This window comes from Neltuma alba, unplaced genomic scaffold (assembly GCF_004799145.2).
Source record: "Neltuma alba isolate B1F8T4 unplaced genomic scaffold, ASM479914v2 tig00012894_pilon, whole genome shotgun sequence".
Taxonomy (NCBI): domain Eukaryota; kingdom Viridiplantae; phylum Streptophyta; class Magnoliopsida; order Fabales; family Fabaceae; genus Neltuma; species Neltuma alba.
Genome location: NW_021637266.1, coordinates 133,468 through 154,847, shown reverse-complemented (window position 1 = coordinate 154,847; position 21,380 = coordinate 133,468). Strand labels below are relative to the sequence as shown.

The following is a 21,380-nucleotide window of genomic DNA, read 5'->3' as shown; positions in this document are numbered from 1 at the left end:
TAACCCTTTAAAACACTTGGTCTAATCCAATCTGACCCATTGAAAAAAAAATTAAATTGAAGTCTTGGTCTCCCTGGACTAGTTTAGGCAATCATATGGATCAAGTTCAGTTTAACCCAACCTCAAGTTGGCACTGGACTAAACCAGACTTTGGGCTGTTATTTTCAGCCTGAGGTCCTTATTAGTTATTACACCAAGATTGATAACAAATTTAGTTCAATTTAGTCTATGCATATTTTTTTTAAACAGGGTTAATAACAATTCTTAAATATGAGGTCGAGAAATCGATTGCTCTGTGTAATGAAAGTGTAAATTATAACAAAAATCATGTATATGTATCTATATACGATCAATTCTAATCCACATGTGCTTTCCGATTTCTACTTCTTCAAAATAAAATCTTTGCTTCATGGGCCAGCATCCGTGTGGTTACATGTATTAGACTTTATTATGATACTCCCCCGGTCCTTAATATAGGACTCAATTCTTGAGTTGGTTTTGGTCCTAAATATAAGACCTATTTCTCATATTTATCATTTTTCTCTAAATTACCCCTATGGATACTCCATCAACCATAATCAAGTAGAAGAGGGAAAGAAGGTATTAAGAAAGATGATTATGGTATTTTAGGAAAAATGTGTCACTTTTCTTATAATTAACTAACTTACCTAACTTCCTTAATCTAATCAAATTAGTTAAATGGGTCTTATATTAAGGACCGGAGGAGTATCTCATATACGATGATGTTTTAAATTTTAAATTATTGATATAAATGAGTAAGTATGCATAAGTATATAAAATTATAAACATGTTATAGGAGTACATCTTTGCTTCACGGGCCAGCATCCATGTAGTGTATATTTAATATCAGGTAATAATATTATAGGAGTATAGTTGTCACGAACACGTTTACTTTTCTAAAGCATCAATACTTGGGACATTAATATGGTACGCTGAGTAAACAAATAGAAAAGAAACAAAGATAAATAATTTTGATGGTATCATAATTTACACTAATTAGTTTTTAATTTAGTTTCTATAATACAGTAATATGTTTGCCATTGCTTTTATTTCAGTAATAATACATAGGTTAGCTGCAATTCATAACGAAACAAACTTATTGGTATAATGGCATTGACGACCTAATTCCTAAAAAATCAAATTAGGGGCAGTGGTAAATAGGAATGACTCACTGAAAGTTACATTTGAAATTTGCATTTTTTTTAAATTACAATTTTTAAATTAACACTTACAACTCATTTTTCAGAAAATTTTATCCATACTTAATTATTATTAATTAATTTTGACACTTTAGTGTCACCCTCTCAATCCTAAACCTTATGGGTGTCCAAATATAGTTTTTAAGTATCCAAAATAACATCTAGTTAAGTAATAGAAGTGAAGCATTTGATTTAACCAGCAAAATAATCATGGTATGTTTTAGTTTTAACAAGTAGAGATGAATTATTTAAACTTATTCTTCCTTTCCATGTTTCAAAATTTCTTAAAGTAAATATGACATGTGGAGGCCATTATTCTTGATTCCAATTAAGTCTCAACATATGTTGACAAAAATATATTATCATATCGTATTGATTGAAGCTTGTTTAAATTACATTTTTAAAATTTTTTCCTTTTTTTTAAAGATAAAAGAAAAAAATTTATTCAAAGATGTGACTTCTAGCTATTTACTTTTTAAAACTTAATATTTATTTTTTTTGTATTGTTAGAATAGATAAACAAAAATAATCTTATCGCATGGATGATCTATGTAGAATATCTATTAGTTTATCATTGACCATTGATTTAATTTTATTGTTTGTTTTTTGAACACATGCGGTAAAATTGGACGGATATGCAGGTTTAATTTTGTTGTTTCAGAAATTCAGTCAATAAAAAAATGTTAAATTTATAGCTTTTTGAAAATAAATGTTGGCCCCCAGCCCCTCTTCGCTGGAGAGTACAAGCGGATCAGCTAAGATGTGTTTTTTTTTTTGGGGGGGGGGGGGGTTCCGGGGGTGGATTGACTATTTTGTCATCCTTTTAAAACTACTTGAATGTAAAAGGTGTTTAGATACCCTGAAAAGTATTTTTTCGTAAATCGAGATAAACTTATTCATATATTTATCTCGTAGACTGTAAAATCACTTCTAAAATCATGGTTTGGTTTTCATCTGAACACTTTGTAGAATACTCTTTTGACAGAAACATAATGTAAAAGTAAAAGCAAAAGCTCATAACCCTGCCGTCACTCCACTCCTGCCGTCACTCCACTCCACGCGTATCCCATATGGTTCTTCATTTCTTATTAAAATTACAAAAACGATCGTGGGAAGAATTTTTTTTTCCTATTCATACTCTTACACTACTTTTAGTCTATTAATATAAAAACTAACTGACTAATTTAAATAGATTAAAAAAATTAGTTAAGTTAATTAATCAGATATATTGGTTAGTACTATTATTATTACAAGAACTACTTTTAAAAAAAATAAATAAATATGAGAGATAAAGTAGATTATGATCTTATATTTATGATCAAAATAAAAATCAAATAAGGTCTTATATTAAGGACATGAGGTAATATTAAGAATACTTGTTTGATGTTATATAATTTTTTCAACATATAAAGTCTAAAAATATGTCTAACTGCTACGGAATTGATTATAATTCAATCGTATTCATGTTAATAAATTGCAAATCAATATTAATGACGAATATTATTTTAAAAAAAGTAAGAGAATTGTTTTCGAAATATTTTTCATCACCTTAAATGTGTGTGTGTGTGTGTGTGTGATGTTTTCTCTTCTTGGATGATAAAAGGTTATTTTATTTCTTTTTTAAGCCAAAAATTTTATTATATTTCATTCACGTGCTCATGTATTCTTTCTCATTAAAATTTAGCCTTCTATTTAATTTTCTTAAAATTACATGCTATTTGAAATTATTGAATATTGATGAACTCTGGTTTGAGATTGTGTATATTATTTCAAAAGTGGTGTGGTTTTCATTTTTTTTTTCATTCACAAAATTTAAACATGAGGTATTTTAAATAAATATTATTGAGTCATTTTCATTAATGTAGCCCTCGTACATATTCTCATATTTGTAATATGATATTATTGTAAATCGACGGAAAACAGAGACCGTCTCCGGCGTAATGCGGCCTTCCATGGAGAAAGTCTCATGCTAGTATACTCCGTTTTACCCTTCATTAATACTACCTCCGGTACTAATTATAAGAGCTAGTTAACTAATTTGAGGAGATTAAAGAAAGAAATAAATTAGTTATTTGTAATAAATATGTGTTGTCTTTCCTAAAATATCCTTACTAATCAAGTGTGTTGGTTAAAACTATAATTATTAGAAGAACTATCTTAAAAAAATTGTGTAAATATGAGAGACAAAATATATTGAAATCTTATATTTAGGATCAAAATAAAAGTCAAATGAAGTTTTATATTAAGAACCGGAGATAGTAGTAAAAATAATATGGTAGGTCACGAAATTTATGGTTTTCTCAAAAATAACATTAATAATCAATTTTGCTATAGCCTAAATTGTTTGATAGCTTCCCTAACTTACGGGTCGTGATAATTTTAATCACTCTATATCATAATATAAAATGAAAAACAAGTCATTTTGATTATATGTATATAGTACTTAGAACATATAATAAGAGATGAATATACATCCATATGGCAGGGGAGGTGACCGAAAATATAATTAAGGATCACAGCGAAGCAAAGACACCCAACGAACAAAATATTAAAGAGGGTTTGGTGCACTACTGTTGGCAGAAATTAATGTCAGCCTCACATCCGTGGATGTTTCTCCTCCAGAAGTCTCCATCGCCATTATTTCATGAACCCCTTACAAATCCCATTAAATTCATCTCACTAACCCAGAAAAGTAATAAAGCTTCGTTGTTCAACTTCAGAAGAAGAAGAAGAAGATGAAGATGGAGGCTCTGAGAGAAGCAAGAAGCGAGATTTATCTCAGAGTCTCTGCGATTCTCGTCTTGGTTTTAACGGCTTGTTTGGTTGCCTTTGATTCTCAGACCAAGGTCATTATATACACTATCACCAAGAAGGCCACTTACAAGGACTTGGAAGCTCTCAAGTAAGATACATACATACATACACATATATATAGATTTGTTTTCCTTTCACATATCTACATGGCCTCAAGTTTTTCTTTTCTTTTGTTTAGTTCTTTGTTTAATTCCTCATTTTGTGGGTTTTAAATATTTCTGCAGAATATTAGTGTACGTGACTTCTGCTGCTGCGGTTTTTAACTTTCTTCAGATTTGCAAACACCTGGTCCCGGCTTTTTCTGGAGGAAAATCCAATGGCTATCTTCTATACTTGGCTTGGTTTTGTTTCTTATTGGATCAGGTACTGGCAAATTCTATTAAACTCTCCGTATTATTATATATTGATCTCTTTGAAAAAAAGAAGAAGTAAAGGCATGGTATTGTTGGTTTGGGAGATAGACGGCAAAGTTGGAAGTGATGAAGTTAATAAATTATTCCTCCGGTTCTTATTATAAGACCCCATTTGATTTTTTATTTGGTCCTAATTATAAGATCCCAATCCATTTTGTCTCTTATATTTATGTATTTTTTTCCAAGATAATCCTTCTAATAATGATAGTTTTAGCCAATATACTTAATTAGCAAGGATATTTTAGGAATGACAACACTTATTTATTATAAATAACCAACTTAACTTACTTCCTTAATCTCCTCAAATAAGTCAATTGGGTTTTATAATTAGGACCGGAAGAGTATATTAAAACCCTGAGTCTTATCTTCTTTTTATTTTTATGTTTTTAGTAAAATCAAATTTAAACACTCACACAAACAAACACGCCAGTATTTCTTTCAAGCTCAAAAGAACCTCATCTATGGTAGATAGCACTGTCACTGTAGTAACTTGCCGTCAAGAAAACCCATAGTCTTCTAGATTGGATCCGTCTACCAAAAATTGCCAAAGTGATGATAAAAATTTAAAAACAAAATTGTATGTCCAGTTTTTTTTTTTTTGGTCACACTCATCGATCTACTCTACCAGCCTCTTCCTCATCTTTCTTTTTCAATAAACTAGTTGAGTCCCGCCAAAAATGGAACGTTAATTTGTAAGCATATTCATTTATAGAACTGTCTTGTCAATTTATTCTCATATATATAGAATGATATTATACATGATCAGTTTATTAGCCCTTAATCAAATTGATAAATACCAAAGTGTGATGAATCAATTAATGGGGAAGATAATTTTATGAGAGTTCAATTTTAAAAATACCATGCATATATAACTTTCTTATGGGGGTATAAAATGATAAGATCCATGGCGATAAAGTGGTAAAATACCAAGGGAAGAGGTTTAAATGGCATTTATTTTTTAACATTAAAGAAAGCAAATTGCAGGTACTTACAGACCAACTATATGTGGCTAGAGGGTGTTTTTGGTCACTCCGTTCGCAATTTAGGGTTGGGCCCTCCAACACTAATGGGGTGTTTGGTAGTCGGAAAAGAAATTTTTCTATTTTCATATTACAATACAATATTATAGATAAAATAGAGAAAATACAAATTACTGTACACAGAAAATTTTTTGACAAAGAAAGAAAATGTAGGGTGAAGTGATGTTAGCTTATGCAGGTCGGGTAGGATATGTGTAAAAGTCTAAGTTTCAAGCATTTATGATACAACAAGAAAAGGAAATAAAAAAATAGGACACGGAAAATATTAATTTATTTAATTTAAATTACTTTATTATGAAGGTATATTACGCTCTTAAATTTTTTTAAAATTTTAATAAATATATTACTCAACACTATTATTTTTCGTTATTATTTATTATTTTTAAGAACAAAGTTTCAAACTATAAAATTATGTTTATATTTTATAATTTTATTTTATCCAACCATCAAATAATGTCCCGAATTCTTAGCTGTCAGTATCTTTCTCGTCCTTGGTTTTATTTTGTCTTATTAAAGACCGCTAGTGAACCATGTACAATTAATTTCGGAAGTTGTTTGGATTATCTTAAAACCCGTTTTATGCTGCAACCAGTTTCAATGATTATTGTAATGATGGGCATCATTGGTACTCATCAAAATCAACCATTTAAATTTAATATGGATGATCAAGATTTAATATTTAATATTTTTATTTTTTTAAAAAAATTTCTTTAATAAGTACATAATCTAAAATAAATATAATTTCTTAACTATAATTTTTTAAATATAACTATTAAAATTGTATATGAGTAGTTTAGATTTCACTATTGTGATGAGCTATACTCTTCATTTTATGATTTACAAGATAAAACTCATCTTTTGTATGTACCTCGTACTTTGCAAAATCAATTTTACACAACTAATTCAAACAGGAACTTAATTGCTTAGTGTTCTGTATTTGCCTCCACTGGGATCCTTCGTCATGGTGTTAACTTTAGTTAATGAAAATTCACTTACAAGTGAGGATCACTGTTGCAAATTAACATGCATATCGGTGCTTGTGTACGCGTAAGAAAGACAAAATATTGATAGAGAGAGATGGGTGGACTATATATGCAGGTAGGGGTGTATGTGACATTCGGGTCGAACACGGCGGCGATGGAGGCGGCGACGATAGCGTTAAACGGAGCGAAAGCGTTGCAGTGGCTGAAAGTATGCGATAAATTCACCAGATTCTGCATTCAGATAGGAGTGGCTCTCTTGTGTGGCTATGTTGCTTCATTCATCATGGCCATCATATCTTGTGTGTCTGCCTACAACTTGTTCCGCCTCTATTCTTCTTCCTCTTTCCTCCGCTTGAAGTTATCCAAGGCCCCTCATTAATTAATTAATTAGCTTTTGCTTAATTAGCCCCACTATGTGATTAATTATACTATCCTGAAACTAAATGATAAATTAACGAATATTGTTATTGTAATTTTGATCATCCACACGCGCATATATATGTTAGCTGATGCATGGAGATGAAGGGGGAGTGAAAGAGAGAGCTTTCAGTGATGTAATTTTACGCGTATGTTTTATTATACAACCTCAAGCTGCACACTGCGTACTATTGAAAATAATGAGCAAGCTTACCATTTACAAGTCATATGTTTTATTTTAAAATGTAAAAATTAAGAAATTAAGATCATTAACACTAGTTTATACTTGACCAATAATCTATATAGTATCTCATTAAAATTTTCTTATAAATAAATAATTAAATTCACTCGATGTGACTGCATTTATGTTCATCTCGATGTTTTTGGTTTGATGTGTTACTATTATTGTGCATGGTATTTAAGCTCTTTAAGACGCCAACTCCGCAACTAATTGCATTAAAGGCGTTGAAACTATGTCAACTTCAAACATACTTCTCTGGTTCTATGTCTAAAGCTGGAAAAGAAGATATTTTTTGTCCCATTTACAGGGCATTAAGAAATTTTTTTTTATATATGTATAATTTTATCCTTTATTTATTATTGTATTGACTTTATTTACATAAGGTATAATGTATATTAAATAAGGATAAAGTTAAAAAGTTATTGAATTTTAAATAAGACTTAATAAAGTTTAAGACTTTTCTTGGTCTGTGTGAAACATGTTTGAAGTGACTTATAAACAGGATCAAAGGAGTACATGCACGTATTTCTTTCTATTTTAATTTCTATTGTAGGAACTCATTTCTAAATAAGCAGGGGGTGATTGAATTATTAAATTTATTTGAAAAATATTTTTTGAAAAAATTTACCCATATTTAAAATCATGAACTATATCTCCCAACGGATCATTATCATCTCAGAATCCTGTTTCTTCTTTAATCACAATTTTTTTTTTTCCGCTAAGCTTTTAAACACAAATTTGTAAAGACTCAATCTGAACGGCCTAAATGTAAGCCCAGCTCCAATTTTTAACACAGGGTCATTGGGCCATTGATCTCATTCTCCAATAAAAGGCCATTTGACACAAAAAGAGGAAAATGAATTTTGTTTTTAATTTATAAACTTTATGGTCAATAACTAGCCTCTAATATTATTTGCTATTTTTAAAATTTGAATATAAAATCTTATTTCTGATATGATGTTATTTCATCGTTGTACAATTGTATTTAATAATCTCTTGATTGAATGATTCGTTATGGGTCAAGATATAATATGAGTTTGTCATTCAACATTTTACAGCACATCAAACTCTTCCTTCTTTTTTTTCAACAAATTGAACCTTGTTTCTTATAAATGTATATTTTTTTTGCCTGATTCTTATAAATGTATAAATAAATATGTGATAACGTTGAAAATAAATCTCTGAAATGATTACGCATGTCCCAACATCTAAAATTAATGGCCCCCCTATTGTCCCAAAAAAAAAAAAAGTGCCAGCCATGTACGTTATTGTATTTCTACATCCATAGAGAGGCTTTTCATCTTAATCTTAAGGACCATAGACATAAGTGTGTTTTGAATGTGTCCACAAAAAACTAAGATATATTTTAATTAAATAATCAAGAATATTTTAATGTTGATGAGAAGTTAAAAAAGGGAAAAGAAAAGTGGATATTATAAGTGTTTTCTCTCATTATATTTATAAAGGGAAAAAGCGTTTGTAACGGGACTCTTTTTCTCTTATCTCTAATTTTAATTTCTCTTCACCTGCGCACTGTTCTTTCCATTCAAATATACTTTTAATTTCTCTACCTTTGGTCCTTAATATAAGATTTTGTTTAACTTTTATTTTGGTTCTAAATATAAGACCCAAATATACTTTGTTTCTCGTATTTATTTATTTTTTCTCAAAGTAGTCCTTGTAATAATAATAGTTCTAGTCAATATACTTGATTAGTAAGAACATTTTAGGAAGATAATACATATTTATTATAAATAACTAACTTAACTAGTTTTCTTAACATACTCAAATTGGTCAACTAGTTTTTATATTAAGGTCCTGAGGTAGTATATATATAGGGATAAAAGTTATTGGCAACATAATTTTTTTAATTAACATTATGTTAATTAAATGGAATAATTATTGCCTTTGGCTATCCTAATTAAGATAACGAAATACACAAAAAAAGAAGCTCTTAACCAAAGCAGAATTATGAAGGGTTGATGCAAACTAAATTATGAAAATGACAGAGTACTAATAATCAAACTGGAAATTACTTTAATGGCTATATAGCGTTCCGACCCCAAATTAATCTGTGAAAGCAAAAGGATGTAGGTTCGGGTCTTATTGTTCTCTTGCGTGTTCCATTCAAATTAGAAATTTAGAATCAGTCTCCTCTCCTCCATCAAGTTGAGAATTGAGATATTATAAACAATTTTTTTTAAATGTTAAGTTAGAGTAATTAATTAATCCTGAAGCATATTGATGTATACGTTGATGAGATAATTTTATTTGTGGGAAAAATTATTTGTTTTATTCTTAAAGTTTATCTAGGTTTTTTTTTTCAAATTTACCTTCTAGATCTTTATTTTTTCAGAAAATAGTCGTAGTCATGAAAGTAAACGGCCACATGAGTTCCATACTGTCTCGTCTTGTTGCCCAAATATCAAATATACATTAAACTAAATTTACTTTTTTAAAATAATAGGATCGCCTAAATTAGATTTGAACAGTTCAGCACTTATCACCTTTTGATGATGGGTACCGAAGCCAGTTTGCGCATTAAATGGGATGTTGATGAGCATGTTGAAACCTACTTTAAATTGAAGTGACTTTACACGTTATGAATTGGGTTGTAGTCTGAGTAAGATTTAAATCACCTTAAATATATCTCACTTAAAATATAGAGAGAATAGGCACAAAATGATAACTCCTATTTTTATAGGATTTGTATTATTATAAACAGAGCCAACAGTTTAGTGTCTATCTCTCTTCTTTTCTCAGTAACCTCAAAGACATTTTAATCTGAATATTGAGGGAAAACATAAAATAAAGGTAAGCATCAATGAGTATCATTTCTACCCTAAACAATATCATTCAAGAAACATATAGGGTGCTTTATAAATTTCTAGTATTGAAGGAAGTCATACGTGTAGTCTTTTATTAGTATGAGAATTAGTATTAATTTATACCATGACTAAAGCTTAATAGCCCAGTAGAATATGAATTAATTAAATAGGATATTAGCTCAGTAGAATATGAACACTTAATTAAATAGGATATTATGTCTTTTTTCCAATAATTATGGAAATCAATGATAAAGTTACCTTTTAGGTATCAGATTGACGGTCAACATTGCACATCAATGTAATGTGAAGTTTACCGGCAAACAAGAGAAACAATTATTTGAGCAGGGGCAGGATTTAGTTATGAGGAGATCAAGATTACTACTTTCAGTCCTAATAATAAGACCTCGTATAATTAGAACTGGAGGTAGTATTCAAAATCACATATAATATGAATTTTAGGAAAAGTTTTATAAAAAGAACATGCATGCTGGAAATTATTAAATTCCAAATCAAGGTTGTTTCCTAACATACTTTAACAGGTTTTGACTATATTTGACTTATAAATAACAACACGTTTTTACAAGAATTCCCGATTGAAGATTTAGTAATTTTCCAATTCTTTTTGTGAGATTTTTTCTAAATCTTAAAGCATAAGAAATATTATACAGCACTAATATAATATTGAAAAGAAAAATGAAAACTTGGAGTCCATATCCCATGTTTTAAGGGCAATCCACGAATTGATGTGCCATACTCCATTTGTATCAAGCATTCGATGATTAGACCTCAAGTGCTCAAAGTACGGTGTCTTTGACGGCTCATTTTTATGAGTTTCGACAGAACATACATGTTATAACCATGGTCAAAATTAAATGTTTGCAATATCAATGTCAACCACTATACAGTTGCATTATATGTAATTAAATTCAACTATGTTTCAGAACATAAGCTTGCACTCTGTTTTAAATGTTTGAGAAGAGGGGTCAACTTATTGATAAATCACACTGATTAAAAATTTGCATATCTTTCCCTTATTTTCTTTTGCTTCTTGTTCATAGACTTATTGTATATAAAAAAAATACTCCCATAAGCTAGTCAGGAAGTTGGTTTTGATTATAAATATAATATTTCAATTCATTTTATTTCTTGTATTTATTTTTAAAATTAATTTATTTAATTTATAAACTAATATATACTCTAATATTACGTAAAAATATTTTAGAAAAAATATATCACATTTGCTGGAACTAGGTGATCCATTTAACCTTTTTAATCTTCCCAGCTCTTACACTATTTGGCAAAAAAGAAAAACTTTTACATTAAAGATGGGATTAATAAATAACACAATGAATAATGACAGTTTAGGGGGCGTTTGATTTGTGATAAAACACTTTTAAAAAGTGCTTTTACACAAATTGAGACAAATTCTATCTCACATACTTACTTCGTATATCATGAAATTACTTTTAGAATTATAGTTTGGTTTTCACCCAAACACTTTCATTGTATTGTTAAATGGGCTTAAGCATAAAAATTCTTAGCTAGTGCTAATTACTAGCTAACCGGTGCTTCAGAAATGTGAGCAAGATCAAGATATTAAGCCAAGTTGCTTGATGAATATATAATAACTTTACCAAATTAAACAGAAAATTTAATTACCGTCTGGACTTGTTGAATTGCAATTTTAAAGAGTGATATAGTTAATGCACAACGATCTCTGTATCCTTTTCTCAATAATAGCATTGACTTATGGCAGCAATGAGTCATGTATACTTCTATGTTTTAACACTACTACAAAAAAAGCTTCTACGATACTAATTTACGACGGTTATTAGAAAAAACACTGCAAAAAACATGAGGTGGTATTTTTGTAATTATAGGGAAGTAAATTTTACTTTTAACCCTCCATTAAAAATACTTTTCACGACGGTTATTTAAATAACTGTCGTAAAAAAAATACTTTTCACAGCAGTTTTTTAAATAACCTTCTTAAAAAGTCGATCAGAATTTTAAAACCCTATCCATCGCGTGATAGTTTTCACTTTTCAGAGTCAGAGCTTATAGTACTCCATTACCTCCTCACTTGATTTTCTCCCTCCTCCTACTTTTGCTGGCTTTTATCCTTTGCTTCTATCATCTCTGTCATGTTCTTCCATCATCGTCACTGTCGTTGTCGTCGTCGCTGTCATTGTTGCCATTGCCGTTGCCTTATCCTCTTCATTTTTATTTGTGAGTTTTTCACCCTTTCTCCTCCATTCTTTCTATAGGTTTCATAGTTTTTGTGGTTTGACAACCTGAGATTCACGAATTTTATCAGATCTGAGCTTCAATCTGGTGGTAGAAGGCAACGCAAAATGGCACTATTACGACAGAAAAGAATCTACATTTGCTTCATTAGAATGCTTTTAACTAGTCAGAGGTCATTGGTTAATTAATTCTCAAACCCTTTCTTTTAGGGCTTTGTTCTTCCGTTCCATCCTGATCAATATGATGAAAGTAAACTAAAAAAAAAAAAACTTTTCACAACAGTTATTCATATAACCGCCGTTAAAAGTCACATACCACAATGGTTCTTCAACCGTCGTGAAATCCTTTATATTTTACATCAATAGCATAGATGTCGCTCTTAAAACCGCTGTGAAAAACTCATTTAACCGCTGTTCAATATCTTTTTCGTAGTAGTGTAACCATGAGATAATTCTACACATGTCTTCGTCATCCCTCATATGAATTCTGATAAACTAGATTGTACTTTTTATAAATATTTATAAATGATTTCATTTGCCATAATACATAGCTTTGATGAGAAGTTCATCCTTACGGGATTAGAATAAGCCGAGCCTATTTATACAAGTGGGGCTTATCAATTGAATAAGTACTTTGTATAAATCTTAAATTATAATTTTTTTTTTTTGCCATGACTCATGCATTCATCATATTTTTTCATTGATGGTTTGAACTCATGATCTCATGCTTAAAAGTTTTAAGTAAAGCGTTTAGTATCAATCAGGATATAAGAATTTACCAAGTCCTGGATTATAATCTAGGACATCGTGGAAAAGAAGGGATTAATTATTCACACCTTCTTGATTAAGTTATAGCCTCATAGGTGCGTATAGGCAGTGAGTTTTTCAAAAATGTATACTTAATTCTGTCACAAGGGAAAAGAAAATAATATAAATTCAATATTTTTCATAATAATAATAATAATATACTCCTAGCAAAAAACGGTGAAAATATAATATCTTCAAAAACATAATTAAACAAAAAATTGAATTTTTTTATGGGAATAAATAATTATATTACCTTTAATGTTTGGATGTAAACTTTTCAAAGATATATAGATGAATATTATTTGTTGTTGGAAAAAAAAGAATATTATTTGTGGCTTTGAAACTCTGAGTTGAAAGTGACTGTTAAAGACTCCAAACAAGGGACTTGAACATGTTGCCTTGGCTAAAACAAGAATGACAGTGAAAATCTTGTGTCTTTATAGCCAAACCAATAAAAAAGAAGAATTTCAAATAAAGCTCCACCTCTAGCTTTAACTCAATATAATCATCATATAAGTGGTTGATTATTCACATATCCACATTATTTATATGTCCCACACATAATGAAAATTTTTTCAGGACATAAAGACTTTTTTAGTCCCATGGACCATAACATTCTTAGTCTTCATCATCTTCAACAACAACTCAGATCAGCAACTCATGATTGCAACCTTGAAGAGTCCCATAATAATTAATAATCCATATACGTACGCCAAGTTAAACCATTGTATGTCTTAAATGAGTTTCCCCCTAATTATAATATTGAAATGATAATTAACGTGCATTTTAGAAAGTTTAAACATTTTAAGTTTTATGTCATCACTTTATTTTTTTTTCTGAAGAAAAAACTAACATTACATCTAAGTTGAAATTTATAATCATGGCCGACCATATCTAACCCACATCAGGCGTACTGTTCAAAGTGCCAACAATCCTTGTCCGATTATATTTACCTTTACACATTTGATATCAGTACGTGCATTTTTGTTAAGGCAAAATTACAATTTGAGTCATTTTGTTTGTTTCAATTTCTACTTTTTTTAAAAAAAAACTATAGTTTCATTATAATTTAATCATTTTGCTTAACTCTAAGTGTTCTTTTATCTCTTAATCTCATCTCATCTTATCTCTTACAAAATCATTTCAATATTCTCTTTCTTATATGGCATTTAACAAAAAGGTCAAATGATTCACAGTGTTTTAACACTAGTACTAATATTATTGTCCTTTTATATATATATTGTTTTTTTCCCTTTTTTGTATAACAAAAATATCACTTAAACCAGTCCTTAGCGATACTTAGAGATCGTACAAGCAGGTTTTGCTCCTTTTTCGAACAAGGTCGTTTCCATACACGTAATTAGGGATCAAAACTCTAACAACCTGTTTACAAGACCTAATAACAATCTATTAACTATAAATTGGCCCTTTGTTAGTTTCATATATTACTTATGATCACATTATCCTTGCATCCCTTGAACTCTTTAATTCTTTAAGGTTAATAATCACACTATAAATCACCATCGGATTTAATGTCTTTATTATAGTAATTGATTGACTTGATGGTTCTACGTATGGAATGAAATTTAGAATTATAAGAAAAATGTTGTATTCAATCAAAAACCATGTACACATTATTTGAAATTTACAAGACATAGTTTCTGGGTAGTTGCTGTAACGAGCAAGGGTAACGATCATGATATAACAGGTAGATTTCAAGTTGCGAGATAAAAGAGTGAGAGACAGATCTAATATAAATTATAGGGAAAATTTCAAAAAAAAAGTCCTTCGAATATAGAAAATTCTGGATTGGGTCCTGAAATTGTGTAAATGACAAAAAGGGTCAATGACCCAATTTGTCATTTGTAAAATCAAGAAGAATTAACAACTTTGTCCTCATTTGTATTCCTTCACTACAATGATTTAAGGAATCACCATAAGGGTTTAGGCATTACCTAGATTCGTGTAGAAAATAACTACTTACTTTTTTGTAGTCATGTGCCTTGTTATTAACTACAACTAATCATGTAATCACTAGAACAGTATAAGCGTTACTTAGATTCGTGTAGAAAATAACTACTCACTTTTTCATAGTCAGGTACTTTGTTATTAACTATAACTAATCATGTAATCACTAGAACAGTGTAAGCGTTGCCTAGATTTATTTAGAAAATAACTACTCACTTTTGCTTAGTCAGGGCAAAGTTGTCAATTCTTCTTGATTTTACAAATGACAGATTGATTCATTTACACAATTTTAGGACCCAATCTGAAATTTTCTATATTCCAAAGGCTTTTTCTGGGATTTTTCCTAAATTATAGGTATAGCCTTAAAGTTAGCTCTCTCTCTTTCTCTCTCTCTAACCATTCAGATTTCAGTTTCTCTAAATATAAACACTTCAGTGCTACTCAGTAAGGTCGACTTTCTTTGGCTAGATGTATGTAGTTGCTGCATAATTATATTATATGCAAATTAATTAACTTCCACACTACCATTAATTGAACAAATCACTCCCATCCGTTAGTACCCTATAAAAGGGTAATGGCTTCATATGGAAGACTAATAATTCCAAAAGTAAAGGGAAACAGATAGATCGATACGAAATAATAGACTCCACGAGCATACAACAGTGAGCTAAGTTTTAGGTTTTAACCTCCTTATTCCTTGTCCCACTTTCAACTGTATATAGCAATGACATAAAACTATTTTCGGAACTGGTAATCTAAGACACTTCCTAATGGATCAGCAGCCTTTTCTTTGCACTGTGCCTGCTATGCATGTATGGGATCTCTTTCTCATTCTATTGTTTCGTTTCATTATATCAAACATCTTTCAAATGTGTGTGTGTGTCCATGCTAAAAAGCAGACAAGTTATAATTAACGATAATAAAAATGGTAGCGCAGCCATCAATTAATATACCCTAATTGAAAGTACTTTTATTACTTCAAATTGCTTGGACGAAAGCATATGATCGTCAGTTTCCTCCCTGTTCAATGTGTTTTAATTATGAACTCGCACGTTGCTTAACCCTTTTCCATCATCACAGTTGTTCAGCAGAATCATTAATTACTCAGAAGAAACAGTTATTTTTACATAGTGAGCAAAAATTTCCCCAGCTTTCTCGTTTTTCCGCTACATACGGATAAAGCTCACTTTAATTTTAAAAACCAAAGGCTGCTCCTGCTGCTTTAATCAGATCATGTAGCTCTAAATTCAAATCTGCTGAATCTAAAGCCTTAAAGACAAGTCAAGTTGACCCATATCTTCCTGCTCAGCATTACTTTCGGACAAAACATAACCAGAAGACCTGGCGGGGTTGGAACCACCATAGCTAAACTCTCTTCTTTCATACCTAACCCCACCAGCTTGGCCATGGCTTAGCGAGGCCACCCCAGGCGCAAGATGGTTCGAGCCATTATTGAAGCTGCTAGTGCTAGACCTGTGACCAGAGGGCCCAAAATTCTGCATTGAACTGAGCTCTCTGCTCTTCTTAGCCAGTGTCCTCTCCAGCTTGTGGGCATTCTGGTGACCTCCCAGAGCTTGTGAGCTGTAGAACTTTCTCTGGCAATAGTTGCACGAGAAAACCCGAGGCTCCATACTGTAATTAGCTGGAGGAGAAGATGAATTAGAAGAAGATGAAGAAAGCTCAAGGAGAAGATCTAGGTTAAGGTTATCGATTTCATCTGAAGGATGATGATGAAAAGAAGTGTTAGAAGAAGAACGGAAGAAGCTCATGGCTATGTCAATGACAGAGAGAAAAAGAAACAAGACACCGAGCTAGCTGCTTAGTGGATGTGCAAGAGAACGCAGTAGAGAGGAAAAGATATAGGCTGCGAAATGAGGTGAGAGAGAGAGTCTCTCTTTTTTCTCGAAAAAAAGAAAATGTAAATTAGAAAGCTCAGAGAGACGTTCACTGTTTCCTGCAAACACAAACTAGTGTAGTATTATTTAGTGAAAAAGAGGATCGTACAGGAGTGAGAGATAGAGGGACATATATCTGCAAGATCAGTGGGGAATCAAAGAGGTTGTCGCCTTCATTAATGGCAGAGTTAGGATCCTTTGTCGGTCCATGGCAAAAATTTTTTTAAAAAAACAATCATGTTATGGATACTTAGTATACTAAACAGCTAGTAATATCCTAAACCCCACTAAGGCCATTATTAATCAGGTTCACTTATATTCTATCCTTGCATTGTTTTTTCTTCGCCATTAAGTGAATGTTTGAAATTGAAGCATCTAATCAGAAAGTCCTATCCCATTATATATTCCAATCTGTCACACCCTTGATTAGAGATGAGAGTAATTGAAAGCCATATGTGCAACGTCCTATCAGACTTCTAATTTTAGTATTACAGAATGCTCAAGCTAAGTCACCTTGACTAGTCCAAAAGCTGAACTTGATTAGAGACCATTTTTAACTTTTTGTCTTGAGGCTTACCTTTCTGTCAAGATCCCATTGGACAATGATCCCTAAGTTACAAGATCAGTGGCTCAGATTCAATTGATAAAAACTTTTGTGACCGCTACTTCACATAAGCCAATATATATCTGTCTGCCATAGTTTGTGCACATATATAAGTACTATAAAGGTAATCATTTTGGTTTTATTCCATCTTTAACCTGAAGGTTTCATATACATTCATCCCATGCTTACCCAACATGTATAAAGCAATGAATACCTAACAGTCATAGAGCATCTGGTATGCTGATATTTCAAATAATCTTATCAAATGCAATGATATATACTCCCCTGATTCTTAATATAAGACCTATTTAACTAATTTGATTAGATTAAGGAAGTTAGGTAAGTTAGTTAATTATAAAAAATATGACATGTTTTTTCTAAAACACCATAATCATCTTTATTAAATATCCTCCCTCCCTCGCTTACTTGATTATGGTTGATAGAGTATCTATAGGGATAATTTAGGAAAAATTGATAAATATGAGAAATAGGTCTTATATTTAGAACCAAAATTAACTTAACAATTAGGTCTTATATTAAAGACTAAAGGAATATATATATCTAAAAGATGTTGAATTTACGTTTGGTATTAGAAAATTACCTTTTGAGAGGGAAGAGAAATGAAAATTAAAGCACTTTTGTCGCTAATAGTCTAAAATAGGGAGATAATATGAGAAGTCCAACCTAATCAAACATCATGGTGGAATCTAAAGTGGCTCAATCAAAGCCTATGAGCCTACTAAACAGGCAGTGAATTAAGCTTTTTATAAAATAAACAATAATTTAATGGGAAAAAAAATCTGTCAGTAGTATGTTGCTGAAGAACTAGTCCATTACAAAACCAGACAACTATTCGATGAATATGACTAGGTTTTGCACATCAATTTGATAGTGACAGCCTGAAAGCGTTAACGTACGTTGTAACATTTTATTCTGCAAATTTGTTGACTTGACCGAGCGCACATGGGTGATGGAATATTTAAAAAAATGATATAGTGGCGTAGCAGACAAAATTAAAAGGGATCGCTGTTATGCTAATTAAACAAGTTTTGTTATTTATAATCCCACTGTCTCGGATTAGGGTTTAATAAATTAATAGAAAACCATGATTGGAGGATCATAATCTTGGGCTCGGCTATGATTGCGGCCAGCTTTGTCTGCAAATCACAGACACGTAATGAACCAAGAAACTACGTTCTGTTGCCGTATGGTCAGTGAGATTTGAAACCTAAGGAAACATTGATTCTTGTGCTGATTAAACTCTTTAATTAGTTTAACACTGTATCCAATCAGTCAATTGAAATGTTTCCCTTTGTGCCTCTTCAAAAAAAAAAACCCACCAGATTATTTATGACTCATCCTTTGTACTTCAACAAACAGACCCATAATAGATTATTTATGACTCATATGCATATGTATATCCGTTTCTTTTTATAAGAAATAAATGGGAGTATAATTTTGTCCTTTATTATAATTAAGAAACAATTTTTTGCCATAATTCACACGCCATTATACTTTTCGCAAAGGGTTCAACCTCCCAATCTCATGCTTAAAAAAGTCTTACGAAAAGTGTTTGGAGTCGCAAGTTTCCAACTCATATAAGAAACAATTTGCTTTGATGTGAAGTATTTATTATTATTTTGTTTCCTCTTGTATTCTCACTAAGAAGAGGATGGAAACATTCTTTAGAAACATAACCATTCATAAGTGGACTACTTTAATCAATTTTCTTGAGGGTATTATTGGTAAAAAATTCTGTGCACCTACATTTCCAACTAAATTAACCTAATTTTCTTGGTAATGTTATAAGATTCAAATTTTTTCGTCCCTTTTTTTAAGGTTCTGTATTTTAATCAATTTTACTCCAAGTTCATTTTTCTCATACATTATCTTTTATCATTTTATCATTATTACTCTCACTCATTTTATCATTATTTACAAATAAAGACATATTTGAAAAAAAACATATATTTTCTATATATTTATTACTTTTAACTAGTTTTAGTAGTTTTCTTAAATCACACAATTTGGTTATTAAGATCTTATAATAAGAAATGGAGGGAGTATTTTATAGCTGATATACATACACACGCATAAAGAAAGAAAACAAGTTCTAAGAATTTGTCTGGTGAAATTGTTACAGAACTCTATCAAACTTGAAGTCCGGGATCTTTAGAAACCAGAGGCACACATTAATTACGATGATATACATGTATACATACATACATATATATATATATTTATATTTATATGGACATGAAAAGAGTTACTAGATTTGAGAGAGTTTTTGGGCATTTAATTTGTTTGTAGGAATTAAAAAAGTTGAAAAATATATGAATGAAACAAAAATATTTTACTCCAACTTCGGTGGTGCACGCATCCGTACGTCACGAATTGTGATTAACAGTCCATAATCACACATTCATTTCACATAATATATAGAAAATTATATATAATTAAATTGGTCTTCCTTTTCTTTTTTGAATTCTTTGAAAAGATAAATGACGTGGATCCCTCCCATAATCGATATATATATATATATATATATATAAATCATTATATATCTTTATATAACATTTGTATGACCAAAAGCATCATCCCAAGAAGGAAAAGACGAGGTTGATTATGAAGACCGTCAAAGAGAGAGACACTCACATCAAATGGCCAAAATGAGACCGTTCTTCATCAACCGCTAGGAATGGTTGTGGACATGTTTGTGTTTTGTCGGCTCTCCTTTTATAAACAAAGAAATACAAGGACGACACATTGACGTCTTCTTCGCGTGTGTGTATGTATATATACTCTCTAGAAATGGTTAATTAATTAAGAATTATTTGTTATTAAATTAATTTGTATTTAAAACTATCCGCTTAGGAAGAGCACAGGTCATTACAGGTAGTAAAATGATGAGAAAAGCATCATTCTCACAGAAATCTGTGCAAAAAAGGAGTCAAGCACTAGACATTATATATCTTCAATTTAAGTGAGCAACTCAAAAATATGGTTAACTACTAGAAATGCAAGTGAAAGAAAGCATAAAAATCGGATGTTTTAATGGTGGGTTACCAATTAAGAATATAATTTGCCTATAAATTTTTTGCTCCATCGAATCTTCGAATACATGGTTGGTTCAGTAGATTTCTCAGTATTGTAATCAATTAGTTAAACTCTCATTAGCAATTCAAGCCATTTGCTAATCCTATGCTTGGAACGAGAGAATGGGAAGAGAGGGGAGGAGAAGGAAAATTTTAATGAACTCAATTTGAAAAATTGAAGAACTGGAGTTATAAAATTTTGATGAAAAGAAGATATAAGATAAAAGAGTTAAGAAGAAATAATTAAAAACTTTTAACTCTATAGTTTTTTAAATCGAATTCATTAAATTTTTTCCTTCCCTCTGCTCCTATCCATCTTCCTAATAACAAACGGACAAGTTTCAAGTTCTTTGCATAATTGAGCACACACCAATATTCTATGTTTAACCTAACTCTCTATAAAAAAAATATAAAGAAAAAATAGCATTCAATCCATACAAATATTCAAAATAATCTAGGAATCAAAATGTCTAGCCACTCGCCTTCAATCAATAAACCCTCAAGAAAAAATCAGTTACATACACACAATCATTAAACTAGAGCAAGAGGTTGAAGGGGGTTAAGTATATGAAGCAAACCATGATGTTCTAATGTTAATAATCTATGCGCTTTGTTAATTGTGACAGTGACCTCGACTGGATCGTGGCAAAGTTGCTTCTTTCTATCATATCTACACATATATGTATCAGAAAGTATATATAAAAAGCTCAAAGAAAATACGATGAAATAACATAAGAATTTCTAGAGGATATATAACAAAAGTTTGATAAGTATATTTTTTCGGTTTGTTAGCATTATCAAAAGTATGA

General features: G+C 30.7%; 2 protein-coding genes across 4 annotated transcripts; one reads left to right on the top strand and one right to left on the bottom strand.

The window, feature by feature from the left end:
- Positions 1-490: 490 nt before the first annotated feature.
- LOC114732236 (CASP-like protein 2C1) lies at positions 491-7,114 on the top strand. Of its 3 annotated transcripts, none has more exons than XM_028919533.1 (4): positions 491-495; positions 3,950-4,122; positions 4,259-4,397; positions 6,586-7,114. In XM_028919533.1, the coding sequence occupies exons 2-4, from the start codon at positions 3,956-3,958 to the stop codon at positions 6,847-6,849; spliced, it is 570 nt and encodes a 189-aa protein (XP_028775366.1). In that variant the 5' UTR covers positions 491-495; positions 3,950-3,955; the 3' UTR covers positions 6,850-7,114. The 3 variants fall into 3 exon arrangements, with proteins under 3 accessions (XP_028775366.1, XP_028775365.1, XP_028775364.1); XM_028919532.1 differs by having other exon boundaries at positions 3,947-4,122; XM_028919531.1 differs by lacking the exon at positions 491-495 and having other exon boundaries at positions 3,920-4,122.
- Positions 7,115-16,239: 9,125 nt separating this feature from the next.
- On the bottom strand, positions 16,240-16,746 carry LOC114732239 (zinc finger protein 4-like). The gene has a single exon (XM_028919535.1). The coding sequence runs from the start codon at positions 16,744-16,746 to the stop codon at positions 16,240-16,242; it is 507 nt and encodes a 168-aa protein (XP_028775368.1).
- Between the last annotated feature and the right edge of the window lie 4,634 nt (positions 16,747-21,380).

Excerpts from the sequence above, each read along its gene's own strand:
- LOC114732236 (XM_028919533.1), top strand. The coding sequence starts at position 3,956 with ATGAAGATGGAGGCTCTGAGAGAAGCAAGAAGCGAGATTTATCTCAGA. Across the intron at positions 4,123-4,258 it reads AAGGACTTGGAAGCTCTCAA|AATATTAGTGTACGTGACTT; the intron begins GTAAGATACATA and ends ATATTTCTGCAG. Across the intron at positions 4,398-6,585 it reads TTTGTTTCTTATTGGATCAG|GTAGGGGTGTATGTGACATT; the intron begins GTACTGGCAAAT and ends CTATATATGCAG.
- LOC114732239 (XM_028919535.1), bottom strand. The coding sequence starts at position 16,746 with ATGAGCTTCTTCCGTTCTTCTTCTAACACTTCTTTTCATCATCATCCT.